The 24,893-nt window shown below is 39.9% G+C and overlaps 1 protein-coding gene across 2 annotated transcripts in view; it reads left to right on the forward strand.

The window, feature by feature from the left end:
- The window catches only part of PRMT8 (protein arginine methyltransferase 8), a 225,389-nt gene that overhangs the window by 176,173 nt on the left and 24,323 nt on the right, over positions 1–24,893 (forward strand). For both annotated transcript variants that reach the window (XM_089679475.1, XM_089679474.1), the window contains exons 5-8: positions 1,763–1,905; positions 4,247–4,334; positions 5,547–5,662; positions 8,823–8,973. In XM_089679475.1, the coding sequence (XP_089535601.1) occupies positions 1,763–1,905; positions 4,247–4,334; positions 5,547–5,662; positions 8,823–8,973 (498 nt within the window). The remainder of the gene's footprint in view (positions 1–1,762; positions 1,906–4,246; positions 4,335–5,546; positions 5,663–8,822; positions 8,974–24,893) is intronic.

Below are 24,893 nucleotides of genomic sequence, written 5' to 3' on the forward strand. Positions count from 1 at the left end.
TCCACAGATAGGCAATTTGGCCAAAGGTGGCAGGTCCTACTAATACATAGGAACTTTCATGAAAAAGAAATACATATTTTAGCTAAAAGTAAAAACATAAGAATCAGCATAAAGGATATAACTTACAGTTAGTACAATGTGTCCCTAGTCCAGATTCTTCTGCACACCCAATGAACGTCCAAGTTTTATTTTATTGGGCAGCACAGTGGCTAAACGGTTAGCAGTTCCGCCTGGCAGTACTAGGGTCGTTGGTTCAAATCCCAGCCATGGCACCACCTGCCTGGAGTTTGCATGTTCTCCCTGTGACTGCGTGGGTTTCCTCTGGGTACTCCGGTTTCCTTCCACACTCCAAAGACATGCTGGTAGGTTAATTGGCTCCTGTCTAAATTGTCCCTAGTATGTATATGTATGAATGTGAGTTAGGGACTTTAGATTGTACGCCCCTTGAGGGTTAGGGACTGATGTGAATTTACAATATATGTATGTAAAACGCTGCGTAAATTGACGGCGCTATATAAGTACATGAAATAAATAAATAAAATAAGTTTTAAATGCTCTTTGGCCTTTGTATGGTGTTCAGCAAGAGTCAGAAACAAGCACCCAGCACACCCTTATTCATACTTCCTTTCATAAACTCTGAGGTGGGAAAAAAGGGACACCTTTTAACACACAATAGTTCAGCAATGGATACGCCCTCATAGACCATAGCAAAACAAAGAGCAAGAATGGTCACTAAACCCAGAGGGACTTTTTCCAGCATTAGGATATAAAAATAACCTCATAGAAGATTGTTTAGTGCAATAAATATAATTTTTGTAGTTCAAGTTATTTATTTTCCCTTTCTGACAATGTTTCATGTTATAGCCATATTAAGGATGCAGCATGAAACAGTCACATTCTCCACCCACTGTATTGTGGGGTCATTTTCAAAAGCTGAACTATGCCTTTAAAATCCCTACCCTAGAGCTAAAAGGGAGACATTTTAAAGAATAAAGTGAGACAAATGGATTGTGTTTGGTAAACAGGGACAGAGAGATTGTCTTCTAAATGAGGGATAGTTCCTCCAACTTTCCTTTCCTTACTGCTTGGTGGAATAAGCAGAAAATGTTATAAAGGTGAACTTACACTTTAATGGACCATGCGATATACAAAAACAGGCATAGCTTCATCACCTTGTTCTCTAGCTGTACTATGCAATTACGTTCAGGACCCACCTCCACCCCACACTAATAAAAGGTATCTCATTGAATATTGGAATCACTCCTAAGTCAGAGTGGTCATGGCTGCATTTAAATTGTTTTTGGAGGCTGTATGGTAGAGGATCAGTTTATTAAAAAAAAAGCAATGCCTGTTATTATGTAGTCATGTTTATTTGTGGGTTTAAAGTGTATGCATAGTCAATACTTATGTTTTTTCATTTTCGAAAGAGTTGAAAGATACGAATCCTGTCAGTTTTTATTGCTGGTGGCCAAAAAAGTGACTAAACATACACTTTAACACATGCTCATTATACTGGGAATTGATTGCAACGTATGATACAGTACCAGAAGCCTCTGATGGAAGCTGCCCATGTCATCATTGCTTGCTTGATTCTTGACTTTGCTTTCATTGAAGATACAGAGAAGGGAAGCATCTATGTGAGGCTTCTGAGAGGGATAATTATTTCATTCTAAGTTTCTTTTAATAAAAACAGTGGCTGCATTGTATCTGGAAATTATGTAATGGCAGCCACAATGGTGTTTTCTTTTTGTGAATTTTCCAGTCATTACAATATTTAGGGGTAAAGTGGAAGAGGTGGAGCTGCCAGTAGACAAAGTGGACATTATTATCACGGAGTGGATGGGGTACTGCCTGTTCTACGAGTCCATGCTGAACACTGTCATCTTTGCACGGGACAAGTGGCTGGTAGGTATGCCGGGTCACTTTAACATTTCCACACTATATCTAAATCCCCCCCCCCCCAAAAAAAAAGCTATTTTTACTTTTGACACTTTAAGGGACTGGTGCACTTTTTCTTTTTCATTTTGTGTGCCATGCAATGACTGTCATCAAGGATCAAGCCCATTCAGGTGAACCTTTGTTTATTGTAAAGGTAATCTGTGCAAATAGAAGTATGGATGCTTTTCATAGGGTCACTTTAAGCCATATGCTGTCTTCCAGGACCTCAAAAAACAACATAAATCTGTTATAACCATCTTGATTAGAAGAGATAAATGACTGGAGAAAATTATGCTTCGGGCTCCTTCTAGTGCCTGTCATTTCATAAAAAGATTAGATTTTAGTTACTTAAAAAAGAGGTGAATGGAAAGATCAGCAAATCTGACCTCTATTCCTTGCCTTGCCATATTTATCCATCCAAATAACTTGCCATGGCCTGATTACTAAGCCAGTAATACTGCAGAAATGTAGGCACCTTTTACCACCTGTAAATGCTTGCTATTATTATGAAAAAAAATCTGTATTCTTATGTTGCCCCTATGCAAGAAAGGCCCAGGCTACACAAAGAACCCCAATGTCTACTCAAGTTGATTCTATTCTCTGTCTACTTCTGATGCTTAAGCTAGCCATAGATTTCTCCATCCACGCTAAGCAGAGTGGATGGACAAATCCCCAGTTGTCAGAATACACGAACAGTGCCTGCACATGGTTGGCTGCAGGTGCTGTTTAGCCAACAATTTTTTTAATCAAAGTACGTTGGGCAAAGTGTTGTCATCAGCACCACCCACTGATCATACTTTGACGGATTCATTTGGAACCGCCAAAATATGGTCAGTGTATGACCATCTTAGCCTCATGTACACTGCTGCTTCTAAATGTGAGTTTAGGACCTTTTGGCTTTTCTTTTTGCCAAAGTGCCTAAACTCAACTCAATAAAAGCCTTTTACCAGAGTTTAGGAGCAGCATAGTTTAGGGGCATTTAAATGTTCCTCTCCTGAACACAGAAGAATGGCATTCAGTAGAGGAACGTCTTAGCCAAAAAACACCACTCACAGCAAAAATGCATGTAAATGCGCATAAACACGTTTAAACACCAGCCACGTTTAGCGTTTGGGCATTTATTAATTTCAGTGGAAAGTACTCTGGCCAATAAAATGAATGAAAGTTCAAGGCAGTTAAATACGGTACAGTGTTTACACATGTTTTTGAAGGAAATTTTCTCCTGCCATTTCTTGGGGAGTTCCACATGTAGCCTAAAGTCCTGCTCTATCAGCTGCCTTTCAATTGCAAGAGCCTCTCGTTATCACTGAAACTTTTCCACTTTGAATGCCACAGGTGGAGCTGACTGTTAGGAGGGGGGTAGGGCTTTGTGTTGACTTTGCCAGAAGCTGAGGTTCTGTGAACCAGACGCTCCACTGACTACAGGTGGTAACGTTATATTTTCCCTTTAGACCCATTTCATATGGGTGCCCTCCATTCTGCCTCTGCAGGGAATTCTAGACAGATCCTCTGCTGAGTCGAAAACAGGTGTCACATATGTGATATCCATGTATGTTCCTTTCTTGCTCCATTCCTATCGGGTGCTTGATGTAATTGGACCTTATCTAGTCAGGTCCACAAAAGTAAACCTGGACCCAAGCTTCTTGCATTCAGCCCAATGAGCCTGAATGAACTTGGATGTAATCAAATGCATATTGGATTGTAACCAACTGCCCATAAGGATACATTGTAATTTATTTTTGATCCCTTTAATTACAGGTTAAGAATAAACTGATGGTGTTCATGTGAAAGAGGCCTTATCAGCTTTCTCACTGCAGTCTGCACATAGGTGTAGACTATTTTTTAATCTAAGTGTACATTTCAGGGTGGCAGAGTTGGCATTTTTGTGTTATTTTTACACACAGTGGAGTTCCATTTTTTAAGAAGGACTTTCCTCTGTAAAAGATACTTTGGACTAATAGTTTAAAAGCTAAAGGATTCACCTGTAACACTGCATTTTGTGCTTCTGAACATCTCAACCATTTGCTCTTTAGCTGAGATGAAAGAGGCCAGTAAGCCATAGACTTTTTATTTCAATATGCTTAGTCCTGACTGACAATCACTTTGATTTAAAGTGACATTTTTATCTGTGTGGTCGCCCGCAGCCTGATCTCTCCTCTCAGATATTAAACAGTGTCTGACAGTATGATGGAGGATAGTAGAGGCATGCAGGGGGTGCTTGTCTGGATTTTATATGTGCAGTTCAAATTGTGGTGTCTTTGTCAGGTGAATAGATTACGAGATCCATTTCCCCACAATTCATCAACAGAAACCTGGAGGGCTGATGTTTCCTGACCGAGCCGCTTTGTACATCGTCGCCATTGAAGACAGGCAATATAAGGACTTCAAGATCCACTGTGAGTATGTCATTCACACTGTTGTAACCAAAATTATTTCCAATTTAACTTTGTTACTGATTTTGTGTATTTTTGATCATCAAATGCAATGCTGCTTCAGAGTACCAAAGAGTATTTTATAACCAGTTATGGGGTGTTCACGTAAGGCGGAACTTTGGGAAAAATCCAAAATAATCTTGCTGTCTGGGGGTAGTTTTGAATCCAATGCTTGTTTTCTGTCTAGAGTACCGTTAAAAAGCAGGAATGCTTATCTTATCCTTCAGTCTCATGGACTCCCTCCTTTCTATGCAACCAGTCCCCAGAAGCTGCTTGTCTTTGGTGCTTTGTCCTAACCAATGGAAAAAAAACACAATAAAGGCCAGACAGAGGTTTTTTTCCTACTCCTAAATGTTTGCCTGGAGTTCCACTTTATATTAAAGACACCATGCTAACCTCCATGATCTCACAAGAATCTGAGATGACTTCTGCCCCTGTATATCTAAAATTACAATCTTAAGATCTAGTAATCTATTAATGGTACACCATATTGTACTCTGTGATGCTGGGAAAGGGAAGGAATGCCTAATTTGTTTAAGTTTGTTTTTTAAGAAAGTTATGGACATGCCCAATGGTCCCACAGAATTTGTATCTGCATATACCATTTTATTCTTCTGTTGACCCAAATCAACCTTAAGTAATTCCCGCTACAATCCCTTCTCAACCAAACTGTGGAGAAGACACTGAGACACACAGACATTTGATCTAATTTAGATTCATAGCAGCCATAATAACAATTGCCAGATCCTGGAAATCCTCATCCCTCCCATTCACATTGATAAATGCCAAAGTGTCATGGCTAATAGTAAATTAAAAACTGTCAGCTATATTGAATGACAGACTACCTTTATTTGAAAAAACATGGTACCCTTGGATTCAGTTTATCTCAGGAGACAACCATTATTGTAACTATAGCACTCCTCCCATGATACTCTGGTGTATTTGAGCAGACTAATTGAACCTGTATTTCTTGTATAACATGGCACGTGGATAAATTTACTTTGTGTATACTTCCTTTCTATAAAGTATGTATCTCTGACAATAAAATTAATGAAAAGAAGAAAGCAAAGTTTAATTTAATTTATTTTAAACTTCAGCCAGGCCAGCAGCATTTTGTACAAAAATCTGGTCAATCTCAGCATGTAAACTATGTGTTCAATTGTTTTGTGCTAACAGGGTGGGAGAATGTCTACGGATTTGACATGACGTGCATCAGAGACGTGGCCATAAAGGAGCCGCTTGTGGACATAGTAGATCCAAAGCAAGTTGTGACCAATTCCTGTTTGATAAAGGTTTGGTAATTCTCATTGCAGAGAGACATTTTTATTTGTGCTCATTCATTTCTGTTTGGAAGAAAAACATTTCACATCACAGAACTGATTTTGTGGTTGGACATTATTATATCATGTGCAATATGAGTCGCTGGCACAGTCATACACAGACTTAGAGAATTTGCTAGCTACAGTATGTCTAACTGGAGAAGGGTAGAAATATCCTCCTGTATGATTGGAGAGATATTTAACATTCACGTCAAGTCTCTAGAACTCTGAAACTGTGGTAGTACTTGGCCAAAGATTGTACAAGTTATTATTACGTACGCAGCCCATAGATAATGTAATTTCTTTCCTTGCATCACATTAAACACCATTCCACGGGGTACAAAGAACTATATTAATCAGGGAGATAAATTTGAAGGCCTATAAAGTCTGCCAGCACCAATCGGTGGGCTCAATGAAACATAAACCAAGAGACAATAGAACTCAAGAGAGGGGCATAAAAAAAGAACAAAAAACCCCCCCAAAGATCCCCTTCATACCTCTCTGTCCGCAGCCCCTCCAACGTGTGAACATAGATGGATACATATCAGACAGTTTATCTGCGTCTCGAAACCAATGTGTCAATAATTTATAACAGTATTCCTGTGTCTTAGAGAAGACAGAGGAGGTGTGCACTAATTTAGTAATTTTCCCAACTGTAGCTTCTGGAAGGGATCTACTCAATTCCATCTCCCACTCTCTAATGCAGTATGGGGTCATGCTGGAAGAAAGGTCTAACAATAGTTTATAGAACCCAGATAATGGCCTATGAGGGCATACATTATCTACGAACATGGACTCAAAAGCGGTGGGGGATTCCCTAAGACGAATCTTATCCCTCAGGCCCCAGAAGAAGTTCTGCAGCTGCAAGTGCCTTCAGTCATTCACTAGGGTAATGCCCCATGCCATCTGAAGATCATCTAAGGACTTTAGCTACATGCCTTTTAAAACCTGGAAGCCTTACACCTTTTCAACATCCCCCCCAAGGTCTGAAGAATGTCAAATGTTCCCCATCTGAAAACCAGCAAACAAAACCCAAAGTAGAAAGCTGGAAGGGGAAAGAGCCTAAGCTATGTCTTTTATTCAGCCTGTCCGAAATTGCCAAAGTGGCAGACACCCAATTTTAAAAAGAAAAACACCACCACTTTTTGAACCTAGTTGTGAAAATCATACTAATATCAGAACTGCTGGAAAAAAGGATTGGCAACATTCTTACTTGGAGATAGCAAGAAGATTCCAATATTTTGGGATCTTAAACTGGGGCAACTTTAAACTCAACTGAACCGTCAGTTTAAATGAGCTGAATACATTATAGGTTTAGCAAAACAAAAGGTGTGCAAAGTCTTATAATTGGATTAAGAAACAGCCACAGCCTGTGCAGAAAACCCTTCCCCTTGCCAGTAGCTATGAAGTGGGACCCTTGCTCTCTTAGGGAAGCAATGGTCCAACACACCCCCTAATGAATCATACATATAGCTCTACAATCAGGAAAACTCATGTTCCCAACTGACTGGACAACTTTGGCTTTGACTCAGCATTAGGATTTGCTGGAAGTCTGCATTAAAACCACTGTGTCCCCATAGGCTTTTCTACACAAACTGTGGCTGTTTTAAATAAAGCCAACTGTAAAACTTTGCACAGTTTTTGATTTGATGTATCTAGAATGTTCAATATTTAGCTGATTCAATCTGATGGTTCAATTATTATACAGGATTTCTATAGCACCAACAGATTGCACAGCACTTTAAAACATGAGGGCAGACAGTACAGTTACAATACAATTCAATACAGGAGAAACCAGAGGGCTCTGCTCATTACAGATTACAATCTAAAAGGGAAGGTCAAGTGATACAAAAGGTAATAACTGTGGGGGATGAGCTGATGTAGAAAGTGGAGATACAGTTGTTAAGTGGAGATGAGAAAGGCCACTCTGAACAGAAGGGTTTTCAGTGATCTCTCCAAAGAATGAGAGAGGTTCAGAAGAAGTCCTGGGGGCAAGCATGGGAGGAGGTGACAAGGGAGCTAGATAGCAAGAGGTCTTAGAAGAAAAGAAGGGTATGATTTGGTTGGTATATTGAGATCAGGTGGGGGCCAAGCTGTGGATAGCTTTGTAAGTTATAATTAGTATTTTGAATTTAATTTGTTGAGTTGAGGTGGCAAGCTTTGGACAGTGATTGGATGTGGGACCAAAAAGAGAGTTCAGAGTCCAGGACAACACCTAGCACCCTGCCATGCTGAGACAGGTTTATGGTTGTGCCATTGATCTTGACAGAGAAGTTAGGGAAAGGGGCATATGGTGGAAGAAATATTATGAGCTTGGTTTTGGATAGATTGAGTTTGAGGAAGTGGTGTTACTGATATATCAGTCAGTACATTAGGGATATGTGAGGAGACGGATGCTGTGAGGTGATGCGTTCACACTTTAAAGTAAACCTTTCACAACCCTGAACAATTTGATTTGAGCATATAATGAAATACTGCATGAGAAAAGGTTGCTCTCTAGGTCTTAGTATTATTGTCCACCCCAAGGATAAAGGCAGCTGAAATTCTATGCAAAGCTCAATTTTTCTTGTAAAAGTTGACCATAGTTCAACCACCTGAAGTCAGTAGAGCCATTTGTCACAACAAATGACAAATAGTGTGGCTTAGGAGGTGGGACAGGTGATGCCTAGCACAACTTTTACAGGAAGGTTGGAGAATTACATATAGCCTCAGTTTTAAAATGTTGTTTGCCTTTTGCATTTTCTCATCACAATCTTAGGTTACATATTCCTGATTTATGGTAAATTCACCTTAAGGCACTCTCAATCTACGTAACACATGCAAGTGTACTCATATTTGGGTACTGCAGTCACTGACTGCATCCTAGTAGCCACCCCACTTTTGGAAACTGTAGACTTGTCTCTACCTAACCATAAAGAATGCCTAACAGCAATTTAAAATGTTAAACTTTTAAGTGTCAGTTTTCGTGGGGCTCATTAGTTCATGTTCTTGGAGTTCTTTGCTGTACCATCAAGATTTGTAATAATTTATTTGTATTTCACGACATTTAGAATATGTAGTGATAAAATATCTATCTGACCAACATTGTCTATCATTGCAAGGTGACAAATAAGTAAATATTATTTTTTAACAGGAAATTGATATATACACAGTAAAGCCGGAAGAGCTGGCATTTACTGCAGCTTTTTGTCTACAAATACAGCGGAACGATTACATCCACGCTCTTGTCACCTATTTCAACATTGAGTTTACAAAATGTCACAAGAAAACTGGATTTTCTACAGGTACAGTTTTTCTTTTTTTCTTTCTTGCCCACTTTAGGCTCAAAGTAAAGATGTACAGTACCCATATACTAAAAATGTCAATCCGTGCTCAAAGTATTAAATATTGTATCTGCTTACGTAACGTGCGTAAAGCACAATTTGAACTTTTAGCTTACATCAGCGTAATACATTCCCGGTGCATCAAAACAAAAGATGATTCAATTCATACAGTTTGTTTTCTTCAGACAACAGTCACATCCTAAGTAGAAAAGCCTGTCCCTTGGCAGCATGCTGCAGAGAAGGAACTTTGCTCTCTGTGTGGAAGCAGTGGTCTCTCTACAGAGGTCTGACATTTTCCCTTTCTGAGTCTGACCTATAGCTCTTCAAGCAGCTAAACTTATGCTTCCAGCTGATTGGAGAGCTCTAGCTCTGAGTTAGTAAGGGTCATGTCAGACCTCTGCTGAGAAACCACTGCTTCCAAAAGAGCACTGCACCATTCTAATGGTGTGGCTGCTTTCTAAAAAAGCAAAAAAGCTGATGAGACTTTGCATACCTTTTTAATGTACCTGGATTGTATTTGGCTGATGTAAACTTTAAATGTTTGGGCTTTTCAAATCTTTTGTTCTTTGAAACTGTACAAAGCTGTTAGAGTGCTGCCATCTTAGACTCTTTCATCCAAGCCAGGTGATAGATGTCAATCATCACCTCTTCTTTATAGATATCATGGTCTGCTTGTATTCTGCCTCCTGGTTCCCTGATCTCCCCTGCAGCATTTTGGGGTGTACTTGCACATTGGGACATGTAAAGGAAGTACACAGCCAGAACAGAAGCCAGAACAGGTCAGCCTGCTCCTGTACCAGCTGCTGTATACATTCCATAGCTTGCCTGGGAGATTCTGTGGGTAGCAGGCTGTGATGAAAAGGCAGCAGTGCCACAGATGGGAGGACAAGAGGGGGTTTAACACTTAAGTCAGACACAGTTATGGCGATGTCAATGATGTTACCAACATCCCCTCCTCTTTGTTGGCTGCAGCTAAAGGTCAGGGAATTGCCCAGCTGCAGATGATTGGGCTGGTGGCCTGCTATCATGTGACCACGTCTTGCTGTTCATGCTGCACCTTAGCTTATCACTATTAAGGACATAGCATGTCCTAGCTTGCACCTTCACATGTTGCTGCTGGGACCTGTTATCTGTTTGAACATCTGTGTTTAAAGCAGAACTAAAGTTGAAAACAAAATGCGATTAGACAGGCTCATTATTGCAGAAGAGACATGCAATAAAATACACTTACCTGCCCATTCGCTATCCTCTGTAGAATGTACACTGAGCTGCGCATGCGTAGCTCAGTTTACATTCTGGCATAGTGCCTGTGTGATGAGATGACTGCACTTCTGAGTATGTCTACGAGGTCCCTCGCCAGCATCTTCCCTCGGTTCTTCTGTTTGTCGGTCTTAGGCCAAGTTTGCTCAGTGCCAACAACGGACCTTGTGGGCTTCGGACTGTTGGAATATAGGTAAGTATTTTAACTTCTGCTTTAAGAACTGCTATTGGCAACTGTTTTGGTGCAGTTAAGCAAAAACAGCTGCTTCTCTTTAGTGCTTTTTAAAATGTAAAAAACATTGACACACTGAGCAGGATTATAAAGGCAGAACTGACATACTGTATTTTCCTTTGTTAATTCCCCACATTGTATTTGCAGCTCTATAAACAACTAATTACAGTTGATCAGTCGCGTTTTTTTTTTTATATGGTTTCTGAAGAAACATTGAAAGTAAACAATAAATTTTAGTTAGCTTTTATTTTATTTTTTTAATAAATGTATTTTACTTTTATCCCTTTATTAACCCAATGTAGGAAAATAAATTAAAAAATGTGTATAACATCTAATTTCCCCATATTTTATACCTTTCAAGACCATGCAATCCGCCAGAACTGCACTCAACTGTTAAGCCCAGTTGTGAGCTTTTTTGGGGGCTGAGTGGTGTCAGCCCTGACCACTGTCATTTGCTTAAAGTAGTATTAAATCCCAAACCAAAAATGGAATATATCGCAGCTTACCAATCATTAGATGTGGTGACTGCATTAGTTTTCTTTTTCCAGTCTTTTTTTGTCCTCTGCTTTTACCTGGTGATTTGGCCAGTAACACACCTCCTGTATTAGAGTGCCTCCACTCTGGATGAAGAACAAGGGGCACATTTGCACAGCAGCATTGTCAGTCTGGGTAGAGGGGAGTATTAGATCTATAAGCAGATTTAAATACACTAACAATCTAAAGCCAAACTCCAGCTAACACTTTATTAGCAGTTACAACAAACAATTTTACATAAGTAAATAAAAGCTAATCATTGTACACACCCCTGTCAGTGTTAAATGGTTTGTCTCATCTCTGTAACTGATACATTCTGCTGGAGAGCTTGTTGTGTTGAAAAACAACAGACTTACTAGCTGGGTCACCAGATGAAAATAGAAGAAAGGCCTAAACAATGAATGCAGCCATCACATCTAAGAAATGGTAAGCTACAATGTAATAAATGTTTGCTTTAGGGTTTAATACCACTTTAAGGTATAATCTTATGAAGGCAAAACTTTTTTTGGTTTTAGACAGAGTGGAGAGGGATTAGAATACCTATTGGTATTTGTGCCCATGTTAGGAAGATTCACCCTCTCTATTTGTCCCATTTACGGTGATCACCGAAAGTGAAAGAAAATCCCAAAATTTAAGCTCCAGTTAAAATGCAAAAAAAAAAAGTCAGCAGCTACAAAAACTGTAAAATCAGTTTTGAAACACGTAGCATAGGTAGCAGATTTGCTGAGTATAAATCAGCCAGGTCAGAGGTGACATTTAACCCAAAATACCATATATGGTCCATTGCCCAGTGAAAAGTAAAGGAGGTGCAAAGGCCGTGAACCTCAGACTCTGCAAGCATGATATTCAGCTCCGCTGATTTGGCCAAATTGATCCTAAAATAGGACAGGTCCCCATAAACCCTCCTAGATTTTAAGCTCCAAAGAGCAGGGCCCTTCTAACCCTCGTGTACTAAACTGTATTGTTGCTGTATTGTCTCACGTTATATTGTAAAGTGCTGAGCAAACTGTTGGCGCTATATAAATCCTGTATAATAATAATAATAAACCCTCAGGGCTTCTAAGATATTTGGCAGGGAGATCCACGAAATAGACACAAAAAAGATCAGGTCGTCCGCATAGGCCACTTTTTTTAGATGACCCGACGGCTTCTGCATATCCACTATGTTTACGTTCTTCCCTGTCGGGTGCCGTTTGTAATCGTGAAAAAGTCAGAGTGCCAATCATTTACCCTGACAGCCGCTGATAGGGTGGAATATAGCCAAGTCTCAGAGGAAATATGTGGAGATGTCAGTACTTCTATGGATAGCAGGTGTCCCGGGACCCCGCTCTGCTGCAGACATATGAAATAGCTGAGGTTGGTCTGTTGTAAGAGGCTCTCTCCATGGGTATGGCCCAGAGCTCCCTGTAGTGTGTCTTCAAAGTGCCATTGCGTAGCCACGCCCCCCTGACAAGGGTTTTGACCCTCCCTTACACTTACACTTTTTATATAGCAACACAACATATATGTAGCACCCTCTAGCGTGCTACTAGAATAGTGTAGAGTATTATAGGCAACATCATTGTGGATGACTCATGGTAATTGTGTGAGTCATGTGATTAAGGTGGGGTTATTGCAGGTCAGCTGTATGACTCAGCAGGCTGTGGCTCTGTTGCCTCCTCCTGCCTCTGTGGGACCATAGAGCCTTCTGGAAGTTGGTAAGAAGGAAGGGGTGGAGGCCTAATCTGCATATTCATGGAGGATCCAGCCATTCCCAGGTTTGAAGGCCCTGGTAGAATGGTGGACTGGCCCATATATATGGGGGAATCAGGCTGACAGATCAGTCGGGGTGGAAGATGGAGTGCTAAGGAAACTGTCGGTGCCTAGGAGGAGTCCCCTAGGTCTGGGGGGAAGGGGCAGCTTTTAGGCTGGGCTCGGGCAGGCTCAGGAGGATATATTCTATGGAGAGGTTTGGATGGGATCAAGGCCTGGAGCAGTAGAGCGCAAAGAGGACAGCGTGAGTACAGCAGCACATATCACGATCTACAAGGGGAAAGACTGCTAAACGTAACAAGCTTTCTAAAGACAGCATTGAGCTCAATCCTTTATCCTTCCAAGATCTTCTGAAAGGCCAGAAGGTCTGGTAGTGCTTGCAGGCTGTGGAGCTGGGAGCAGCTCTATAAAGGGGAGAGAAGACATCTCTGCATGTAGCTACAAGAAGTGAAGCAATTTTTGAGGGACTGCTAGTTCCTTGTCCGTAAAGGGAAGCTGCTACTGATCCTCAACGACGATAGCTTTCAGGAAAATAACAGTCCAGGATCTGCTTTTGTACATATGAAGGAAGTGTCTCCCCTTCCGTTGATTCTAGCCAAACTGGGCATCCCATAGTCTCTATTTCCCTATCCAAGTTAAATTCCCCTAATAAAACAACAATATCAAGCCCATGGACTGTTCATTGTCTTTGGATGCAAGTCTGTGTGAGAAATACCTTTTGCCTGGGTGTGTCTGGGTGTGGGGAGGGAAGCTTAGGGGTACCCACTTTTATTTTATAACACCAGCATTGTAATAGTAATACAAACAATAGTTATTTTGACAATCCAACAAAAGATTACTTGAAAAATATCCTTTCATGTTGTGAGTTCTGCCTGTCTCTTGTCCATCTCTCTCCACAACTTTCTGGATTCCCTGCATGCTTTGCAATTTCTCCTCTGCTATTTACTTTCAATTTCTAAGGAGTACATACCCCATGGTACCTTGCTGCCTGCAAACAGTTATTCCTGTACAGACTGTACCAAAACTACTCCTCTCAGTACCTCTGTAGTTCAGAAGGCAGGCTCTGTGAAATGTGTGACACTGCAGTGTCTACTCACAGGAGATAGTGCATATGTGTCAATGAATTCAAGGAAGTAAATGTGTGGGGATCTACACAAAGTAGAGTAGGCCAGAAATAAAGAAAATTAAATGTGGAAATAATAGATGATTTTATGTTATGCCTAGGTTCACATCTGTGCAGGTGTGGGAAGGTGTGTTCCTGCACTCGCAGACATCCGCACAAAAAAACATGCTGTTTTTACTAAAATGCTCTTAATGGCACCCTTATGCTTCAAAAAGCACTGTGCGGTTTCCCGCACATGGAAATACATGGTGGCAAAGCACCATGTGGTTCTGTATGACCGTATTTTTAAAAAAGTCCAGGGACCTTTTACCTGCAGGAAAGGCAGGTACAGCAGTCCAGTCAAAATCAGCAAATATGTGAACCTAACCTTTGGCCTTAGATACACTCTACGTCCTAGGACAACTAGAGAGAGTGAATATCCCCAGACAACAATTAATACCTGACAGAGGTTCTTACTACTCACCACTCCATCTTTGGCTTTAGATCCACTTTACATTTCAGAAGACAAAAGAGGTAACTGTGCTGTTTGTAAAAGTAATCCCTTAAAATTAAATGAGATATTACTTACAAATAGTTGCCTATTTGGAGAGAAAACCACTAAATATAAAATAGTCAGAAGATGTAGAGAGCAAGGTGGTACACATCTCCTTGTATGGGGGTTCTGTCGTAAAAATCAAACCATCTTATTATTGGTAGAACATGGCCTTAGACATCAGAGGTAGCACTCCTTTCCATGATACCTGGATCTATCAAAAGCATCAAAAAGGGCCTTTTTAGATTCCTAATCATGGGCGGCAAGGCATTGATTCCTAGATCATTGAAGTCCTTTACAACACCTACCATTTGAGAAAGAGTTATTGAACTAAACTGCATTATGCAAATGGAGGAGCTGCTGGCCACAGCCACTGAAAACTTTACCAAGTACTGGAACTTGTGGTTTCCATGGATAGAATTGTTACAAGTACTTTTATAGCACCATCAATTTATGCAGCACTTTAAATAATTTGTACATTCACAGAACTTCCTAACCCTCAAGGAGCATACAATCTAAGGTTCCTAACTCACATTTATACATACTAGGGCCAATACCCTACCAGCATGTCAGTGGAGTGTGGGAGGAAACTCAAACAGGCACAGGGAAAAAATACAAACTCCACACAGATAGTGCTGTAGTTGGGATTTGAACCAACAACCCTAGTGCTGCTAGGCAGAAGTGCTAACCAATTAGCCACTGTGCTGCTCCATAGCCACTGTGGGAAATTCCCTGATTCACCTGAACTTTTACCTTTCCAAAGATGGTAGGTACTCGACATCGATTATTGGGATTAGCTGGGTTGACCCTCCCATTGGACACTCCTCTTTCTTCTTTCCCCTCCTCTTTTTTGTCCTTTGTTTCTTCTTCAGATTTTCCTATATCCCTTACTCTACTTTGGGAACAGTGGCACCTAATGAAATGTCATGTCAGACCTCTACCAGTGAGTTGCATTCCCTATAGTTCATGCAGAGTTTAAGAGAGTCCCCTAGCTGGCGGATGTTCTTAACGTTTTCTTGCACAATTGTCCCACAACCTGCATTTGTGCTGTTCCTTATTCTTAGTGGACGATCATTACTCTTGCTTACTGTTATGCTGTTACTGCAGTATTCTGCTTATTTTTTTATTGTCAATGTGCCACATTTTTCAATAAAACTTTATTATTTAAAAAAATATAAAATAGTCATTGCAGCCAACCAGACTCCATCTTGTTCTGTTCTGTAAGCTGTGTTCTAGTTTTGGTTTTCTAGGACTTGCTGTACTTGTTGATTATTTTATTGCTCCTGTGCTAATTATTGAATATGCCTGAGTGTTTTAAAGCCATCATAATGCAAGGACTTCTTTAAATTATAGTGGGTTGTTATTGAATTGTATAGAATTCTTTTGTAACAGTTAACACCTGTAGTACAGTGAATTGCATGTGACGGCAGTAATACATTTTTATGGTTTCCCTACAAAGAAGGACAATCGATGCATTATATCAGCCTGTGCCATTCACTACTCCCACTCTTTTAACTTTAGTCTTTAATGGCATGACTAATGCCTCCAACATAGTGTGAGCGTCTAATGATAAGTAATTGCCTTATTCATCAATCCCTGTCAAATAAATATAAATTCCGGCTATGTGTTACATTTCTTTGTGTTTCATTTTTCTGCTTTTATAAAGCTGGGTCGTAATCTTTCCATGTCATGAAAAAATACATATTGTGGGAACAGAAGGGCAATGCTGTAATTTTATTGTCAGCTAAAATTCACTATAAGAAACTTTATTTTCCTTTTGTGAAAGGGTATCAAATATCAGCTGTTTACACGTTACTTTTTATTTTGACGTTCTCTTCTGTCAAAATTGAAAATTAGACCTTGAGAGGCAATCAAAGGGCACAGCTAACCTGCCGAGTAGTTCATTTCTCCATTCAGGCATTGCTGTATTGCACCAGTCCACCACACCGCCCTCTGTCTGTAAATGGTGATTATGGAGTACATCTGTTGGTGATGCTGGAACACACCAGATTCAAACCTTACGCAGGTAGTAGAGAGAGATGAGGATGTTTGTCAGGAAGTGCATTGCTACTGGTCCTCTGTGGAGCTGTGTTTGCCTATTCTGAAAATAAATGAGAAATGAAGATACTTGGAGTGAACTTACTGAATTTAATGAAGTTGTATTGCTTGATAGACCACATTAGTGGCTCACTGCAGCTCACTGAAACATATCTGTCAAAAATTTAAAAAGAACTCTAAATACAAAAATGAACAAACTAGCATTGCAACTCATAGACTCCATGCCAGAATTTAGGATCACTCTTTTCCCACCAAGAACTTAGACCTATCATTTTAACAACTGACTCAAACAGAGGGAACAAGATATCTTAGCAAAGTGCCACATGCTCACTATTCTTCTGATCTCCCTTCATCCTTTGGTCCATCCTTTGCATCCTACTTGTTCCACCCCTAAAACTCATGTTTCTTGAAAACCTAATTAATTCTGTACTCAAGACATAACTTTACCAACTTAAAGCAGAACTAAACCCTCCTATCCTTTTCAGCCAAGAAAGCTGCCATCATAACCCATGTTAGATCTGCAACTACCATGGTGTTGCACATGTGATCAGTTATCACACCAGCCATTTGATGGTTTGACAGTTTGGTTGGGAACTAAACAACTGTGACAGTTTTACCGGCATGCCAGGAATGTAACTGTTTTTCAAAACTGTTAAATCAATGGGTTTAGTTTTCACTGTTTTAATTAACCAATTTAACTGTTATCTGTGATGTATGGAACCTCCCATTGTCTGCATTGTGTTCTGTGCAAAGCTAAATTTTACATTTACAATAAAAAAATATTGAACAAACAAAATGTATACCTGTCAGTTGGTAAAACGTACAGGTTGAATCTGATGTCTGCATGTACAGTTTTGTTAAAAGCCCCCAAACTCGGAACCTCTAATACATGAATTCTGACATTTCAAAAGGCAAAGACTGACCTGCCAACTCCTAAATCTCCGTATTTGCGCATCACTGTGACTGGCCAATAGGAAGGTGTAGTAGGGGCAGGTTAGTTCTCAGTTTTACAGGAAATTTTGGAACTTGTATATTAACAGTCTGGTAAACCTTGGAAAGATGCATGCTAATTCATGAAGGCACCTCTAGATGTCAGCATTTTATTCACATAGTTTCATTTGTTTCAACAACTGACAAGTCTTAAGATTTAATTTTCTTTAGCGCTCAGGTAGTCAGTTTAATTGATTTAGGGCTTGTTCACACCATGGTGCAGATGTCAGTTCTTCTGCGTGCATTCTGCAAGGGCACAAAATCAATTGATCTCTATTTGCCCTGTTCACACCACAACACTAGTATCACGTGCAGATTTTTTCTCCTCAGGAATCTGCAAGGTGTATAAAACTTATTAAAGCGCACATGAAAGCTGATGTAAACTGATGTCTCTGCAAGTGAAATCTGCGCATCAGTTACCATCAATTTATCTGCACGTATGGTGTGAACAAGGCCTTAATCTAAGAAAAGCTATCTAGACTTTAGTGGCTAATTCTACACAGACATAAATTAACATAGTTCTGGAGTAATTATTTCATCACTAAGTTTTTTCTTTTTTTAACACAAGTAGCATAAGGCCTCGTTCAGATGATTACTTACACGCCCCCTTCAGGGTCATGTTTTGCCAGCATGAGGATGCACAGGTGTTACGTTCATCCCCATGCCGGCAGTCCCATAGATCTCTATTGGGACACGGGGCTGCACAGACACAGTCACCTTGTCCCAACATGGCTTCTGTGTGAGTGCAGGTGCTTGTCCCTGAACTCACCCTGGGTGTGTTTGGGGCCATATACCAGCACCCACACAGATGTCACATTGGGACACAGCCGCTGTGCACATGCAGCCGTGTGTCCTGATAGACATCTATGGGTCTGCCAGATTTGGAATACATGCAACACCTGTGCACCCTTGTGCTGGCAAAACATGGGCCTGCATGGGGCACTGAAGTAATCACTCCTTATGAATGTGGCCTAAGAGCCTGTATTTGGCCTGGTATCAGTCCCTGTACAGCAGGACGCAAGGGTGAGGGTAAGGAGCAGCATATGAGCTAATCAGTTCATATGCTGACAAAGAGTATACTGATAGAAGGAGAGGGCAAAGCAACAGAAATATGAGCTTATCACTGTGCTGCTTCTCCTTTTACTATACAGTCACAGGTTGGGGAGAGGTCAAGAACAGTCTGGGCTCAGAGGAAGTGGGATGAATGATACTGGCCATCAAACTGGGGAACATCTAGTGGAAGAAATAAAGTACTGAAGGACAAAGCTTTGCATTGAAACTATTACAACAAAAGCTGCTTTTCTATTTTATCCTTTAATGGGCTCTTAATTTTTATCTTGTTATTTGTTACTTGTGGCTGGATTTCTGCCATATATAAGCAAATAATATCTCATAAAAGAAAACATTTGATGGGAGTTGCTACTGCTGACTTTTTTTTATTGTATTTGCCTGCCCATTCTACTAGCTCAGTGGCTTCAGTACATAATGAGTTATTGACTGGGAAAAAACAAGATCAGGAGTTCTGACTTTACTTGCTGCATATAACAGGCGGTTATTTCCTACTACCTGGTACCACTACATTTGGTGTGAGCCCTCCTACCTGTTTAAGGATTGGGCCACACCCTGTTCTTTATATAGTCAGGAGGGGTGTAGGAAAAGGGTTCCCACCAAGACAGAAGTCACAGAGTGATTGAGTCACCAGTATAGTCCCTTTCACTTGAACTTTCTGATTGGATCCACCTGTTTGTTTTTCAGACAGACCAGATTGGAACCTCCATTCTCCTCTATGGAGTGGCCGGTGTAAATGGACATGTGTCTGTCCATGTCCATCCTCGAAAAACATCCTCGAAAAACAGTTGGATGAGGATACGGATCAGCCTAATTGCCAACTGAGAAAATTAGGGCATGGATGAGTGTGATCTTCTTTTTGAGTGAAATGTATTTACCTTTGAATATTTACTTTAAATACTTTGCGATTTAGCTGATCTCAAAAGCCCATTGTGATAATGTGAGCTGATCTCAAAAGCCCATTGTGATAATGTGAGCATTATCCATAAGAGGAAGTAACCACAAAGTTAAATATAAATTATAATGAAGAAAATATGACACAACAAGCAAATGGTATTATCTAGAAAACATTACAGTAACAAGTGCAATGCAAAGCGTTGGATGCAGTGGTGTAAAGCACACTAAAGTTCTCTGGAGTGACGACTCACACTTCTCTGTCTGGCAATCCAATGAACATGTCTGGGTTTGACGGTTGTCAGGAGAACAGTACTTGCCTGACTGCATTGTGCCAAGTGTAAAGTTTAGTGGAGGAAGGATTATGGTGTGGGGTTGTTTTTCAGGGGTCAGGCTTGGCCCCTTAGTTCCAGTGAAGGAAATTCTTAAGGAGTCAGCATACCAAGACATTTTGGGGAATTTCCTGCTCCCAACTTTGTGGGAACAGTTTGGGGATGGCTCTTTCTTGTTCCAACATGACTGAGCACCAGTGCACAAAGCAAGGTCCATTAAGACATGGATGAGTGAGTTTGGGGTGGGGTGGAGGAACGTCACTGGCCTGCACAGAGTCTTGACCTCAACTCGACAGAACACCATTGGGATGAATTAGAGCAGAGGCTGTGACCCAGGCCTTCTCGTCCAACATTAGTGCCCGACCTCACAAATGCACTTCTGGAAGAATGATCAAACATTCCCTAAACCTTGTGGACAGCCTTCCCAGAGGAGTTGAAGCTGCTATACAGTAGCTGCAAAGGGTGGGCCAACTTAATATTAAACCCTAGAGACTAAGACTGGGATGCCATTAAAGTTCATGTGCGTGTAAAGTCAGGCGTCCCAATACTTTTGGCAATATTTACTGTATATATACAGTGCTCTAAATAAATGAGTACACCCCAACATATTTGCCAGAAAACCTTTACTTTACTTTCAGAATCAACATTTTCTATGGGACACTATACTATAAAATACTTCCACAAATGCAGGCAATTGATTGCAAATCAGATTTGTTATTTGCACACACAAACAAGTATTTTTCCTAACAAATTCATTCAAGACCATGTTGTGAAAATAAATACACCCCAATGAAAGTCTTAGAAGCAAATCTAAATTTTAGACAACAAAATCCTAATTAACAAGAATTCAACTACAGGTGAGTCTAATTATTCATTAAACTGGTGTCCCGCAGAAAGTTGATTATAAAAGAACGTTACTTAACAAAGAAAACCCCTCCCATATCATGATGTCAGCAATGGCAACACATGGAAGAGAAATGTCACAAGGCCTGAGAAAATAAATAATTTCTTTACACAAGAAAGGTGAAGGCTACAAGAAGATCAGCATAGCGTTAGTTATCAGTCAGAATACTGTAGCAAAAGTGATACAAATATTTAACAAAGATGGAACTGCAACCATCTCACAGAGACATCCAGGCCATCCACAGAAGTTAACACCTTGACAGGAGCATCTTCTGATGAGAAGTGTTGAAGAAAATCGCCATGCAAGTTCAATGCAGTTAGCTAAAGTATAAAGCCAAACTGGGGCGATTGTTTCCCGTGACACAATATGGCAGACACTGTAGAGGATGGCATGCATGGGTGTTATCCACAAAGCCTCTTCTAAAGCCCATGCAACAAAAAGCCCACCTAGAATTTGCCAGGGCCCATGCTGAAAAAGAAAGACTACTGGGACTCTGTACTCTGGAGTTATGACACCAAGATAAATGTTTTTTGAACTGATGGCTTTAAAACTGTATGGCATCGCAAAGGTGAGGAGTACAAAGAAAAATGTGTGGTGCCTACAGTTAATGATGGTGTTGTGAATTCACAGAGGTACTGCTCTATACTGAAAGAGAAGATGCTACCATCACTCTGTGCCCTTGGTCGTCGTGCACTTTTCCAACATGACAATGGTCCAAAACACACATCTAAGGTCACTGTAGCATTTCCGAAGAACAGGGTGAAAGTAATTCAATGGCCACATAAGTCTCCTAATCTGAACCCAATCGAACACCTATGGGGAATTCTGAAGAAACAAAATGAGCATCACTCTCCATCCAGCATCCAGGCTCTAAAAGAGGTTGTTCTTGAAGAATGGAAAAAGATAGATGTTGCAATATATCGCCAACTTGTTCATTCCATGCCTAGACGCCCTTACAAATCAAGGAGGTCATAAAAAATACTAGATGGAGTAGTTTTTGTTGTGGGGTGTATTCATTTTTGCATCAACTAATTTGAGTAAAACTGAAGATTTTGTAATCTAAGTTATATTACTAACCTTACTTTCATGTAATGAGCTAAACAAATGTTCCATAAAAAACTCAGTTTTGTCAAAATTTAGGAAATTGTTCTTGTGTTCATTGAGATACTGATTAAAATCTTACTTTTCAAAAGGCGTGTACTCATTTATGCTAAGCACTGTCTATATATATATATATATGTCTGAAATATTAAATTATTTCTTTTTATATTGTACTTTGCTTCATCTTCAAAAACAACTGTCCGCTATGTTTACATTTGATACAGTCTGTTTGTTGGTTAAACATGAAAAGGATGTGTTCTAAATAATTAAAACAGCTGATTATGGCAGAGCAGTGTATAAATATACTCAGACTTACATTCTATGGGGAGTTTCCTTTTGATCCTCGGCCCTAGTTTGGCTCAGATCTAAAGCCAAACAGTTGTATTTCAACAAGTCGTCAGCTGGTTCACTATTTGATTAGAATCTAAATATATTGCATAAGTGATATTTTTTTCAAAGGATGGTTTGAATTTAAATATGTATTTGTTTTATTTTTAGATACATGACTTTGTTTTAATCACCACAGCATGTGTGGAAGTGAATGTTAGCCACAATTTTTTGAACTGATCTTGCCATCCTAAAATAATTTCTTGCTTTTGGGTGGAGTAAAGCAGGGTTCCATGTCCTGTTGGATTTTTGTTGCTTTCCTGAAGCATAGTGACAATATCTTTTCAGCTCATCTGTGCAGCTGTTCCAGACCAACCTTGGCTTTACAGTGAAGCTACTCTTGCCAAGAGACTAAGTGGGGCAGGATTTTGACTCCTGTTATGCCTTTTATCTTTGACTGAGACAACTTCATAAACCCCTCACAGCTGTAGCAGACCTTTGGCTTTGCAGCAAAGCCGCCATTTTCACAATCCTGACTGAAGAAGTACTGGGGTGGGGAGCTGGACCCTGGTCTATGTAGATGTTGTAGTTTTGAGACAAAGGCAGCTCTCTACTGACTGATGTGCATGGATGGGTCCTTGGAAATACATTTTAAAAAGGCAGTTGACAGTAGTGAACATCCCATATAACTGGCCTAGTTAGAATTGATCAATTTAAATAGTAACAGCAAGTTTCCTGTGGGTTTCGGAGGTCATTGCTCCCCCTTCATAGGGGCTTATCCCTTTGAGGACCATAAGATTACGGAACGCCAAAATAATCAATTTTTTGTTTTTAAAGTTTGTACACTTCAGTTGCTGTAACTAAGCCATTTCATGAAATAATTGGCAAAAAGCTAAATCCATTTGTTGACAAGAACGAATATTTTGACTCAAACCAAAAAAAAAAAAAGTATTTTAAGTTCTTAATCAGATGATACAGGCAATTAAAAACATGGGACAAATACATCCCTTGGTCCTCAAAGGGTTATAAGAATAAATAAAAGTAGATAAATAGACCAAACTGTTTAGACTCAAAGTGCAGTTTCTTGTAAAGAGTCTGGGTGGAAACCAGAACTAGCCCTTCCACATGCAGAAAAATATCACTTCAAATGTATTCCAGTTATCCAATCTTTCCTGTCCTAATAAACCCTGATGATGGAGGAGTAGAGAAGCCCCAGAAAAACATCGGCTATGTGCTATTGCTATAAAATACACTGGATTTCCAACCACATTTGTGGAGCTCTCTTTTCTTCACTGTCTTTATGAACAAACCTGAGTGAGGCAGGGTTCTGACCCTCATTAGATCGTCTATCCTCATCCCAAGCTATAAAGCGGACCTCACTATATACACCTTGGTCCATCGTAGGGGCAGGGTTCTGACCTATGTTCAGTTTTTTTCTCCCTGTTCCAGGCTACATTGGGTAGATCACTTCCAGTGCCCTTCACGGCTCTTGCAGGTCAAACACCATGGTTGATGAAACCTTGGACTTGCTACCTAGAAATATACGATGATGCCAGAATTTCAAGAAGACTGTGACTATTATAAATATCCAATAATATATTTTTTTTCTGACTGAAGTCCATATAATGAAGGACAAAACAATTATTAATAGTATATCACATTAACATTCAGCTAATTGTATCTTGTGATGGTTAAATTTTAGCAAGACTGTATCACAAATTTAGACCACTAACAGATTTCCACGCTATTTTTATCAGTGCTGGAATGCGTGACTTTATTTGTAATGTTAATTTCTCAGCAGTAATTTTTAAGTACAAAACGGTTATTGTATTTTCTTAAAAAACAACTGTCTCTGTCCTCCTGTGATAAAAATATTTTCTTTTTCAATTAGCACCTCTTGTGCGGAAACTGTTTCCAAACATCTCATCCTATTCATTAAACCAAAGTATCTGGTAAAATAAAGCAAGTTATTTGAAGCATTTTACATTTACAGTATGCATTGGTCAGCAAAAAATACAAAGGGATGAGAAAATCTGGACTGCTTTGGTTAGTGAACAGTTTTGTGAATGTTGCTTGAAGTTCACGCACTTTGAAAACCCTATTAACGTCTATGGGGTGGAGTGAATCCTATTTAGTTCTAGCTATTTTTAAGGACATTAAGCAAGCTATTGTAAAAAAAAACAGGTGTTCTGTTAGTCGATCCTGCTCAGATGCTCACACACTGTAGTTAGTAGCAGACATTTTATTAGGTGCTCATATCCGCCATTAAACATGTGTATGCTTTTAGAACTACAACCAAAGAGACGCAATAACACAGTTGTACCAGTATCTACGTAGTGAGACCCCTAGAGGCCATACACAGCATATAACATATTGCTACATCCTTTCTCTTTTAAATAAAAGAACAATGAAATATAACAAACACAAAATGGTGAAGTAGAACATAGCTATAAGTTAGATATAATCCTTGAGGTGAGCCGGCTTTCTGATTGTTCTTCACAGAAATCTTGGTGTTCTTCTGATTCTGGCAGTCTATTTTCTGGGACTGTCTCTCTCTGCCTAGAGACCTCCCTATGCTCCTCAGCAGTCCCTGTGTCTTTGTTGCTGGTATTCATAGTCTCATCGTTTTGAGTGTCCATATACTGTTCCCAGGGCCCTGTATCATCTCCTTCTTGAGTTTTTTAATTACTGTTTTGGCCCTTGTGTCCTGTAAGTAATCTATCTCCCAGAAGTTGGAAAAATAGACCACAGTTACCAGATATTCCTTGTCGTTC

This window comes from Staurois parvus, unplaced genomic scaffold, assembly GCF_062004578.1.
Source record: "Staurois parvus isolate SC_StPar_1 unplaced genomic scaffold, SC_StPar_1.0 ptg000225l, whole genome shotgun sequence".
Lineage (NCBI taxonomy): Eukaryota > Metazoa > Chordata > Amphibia > Anura > Ranidae > Staurois > Staurois parvus.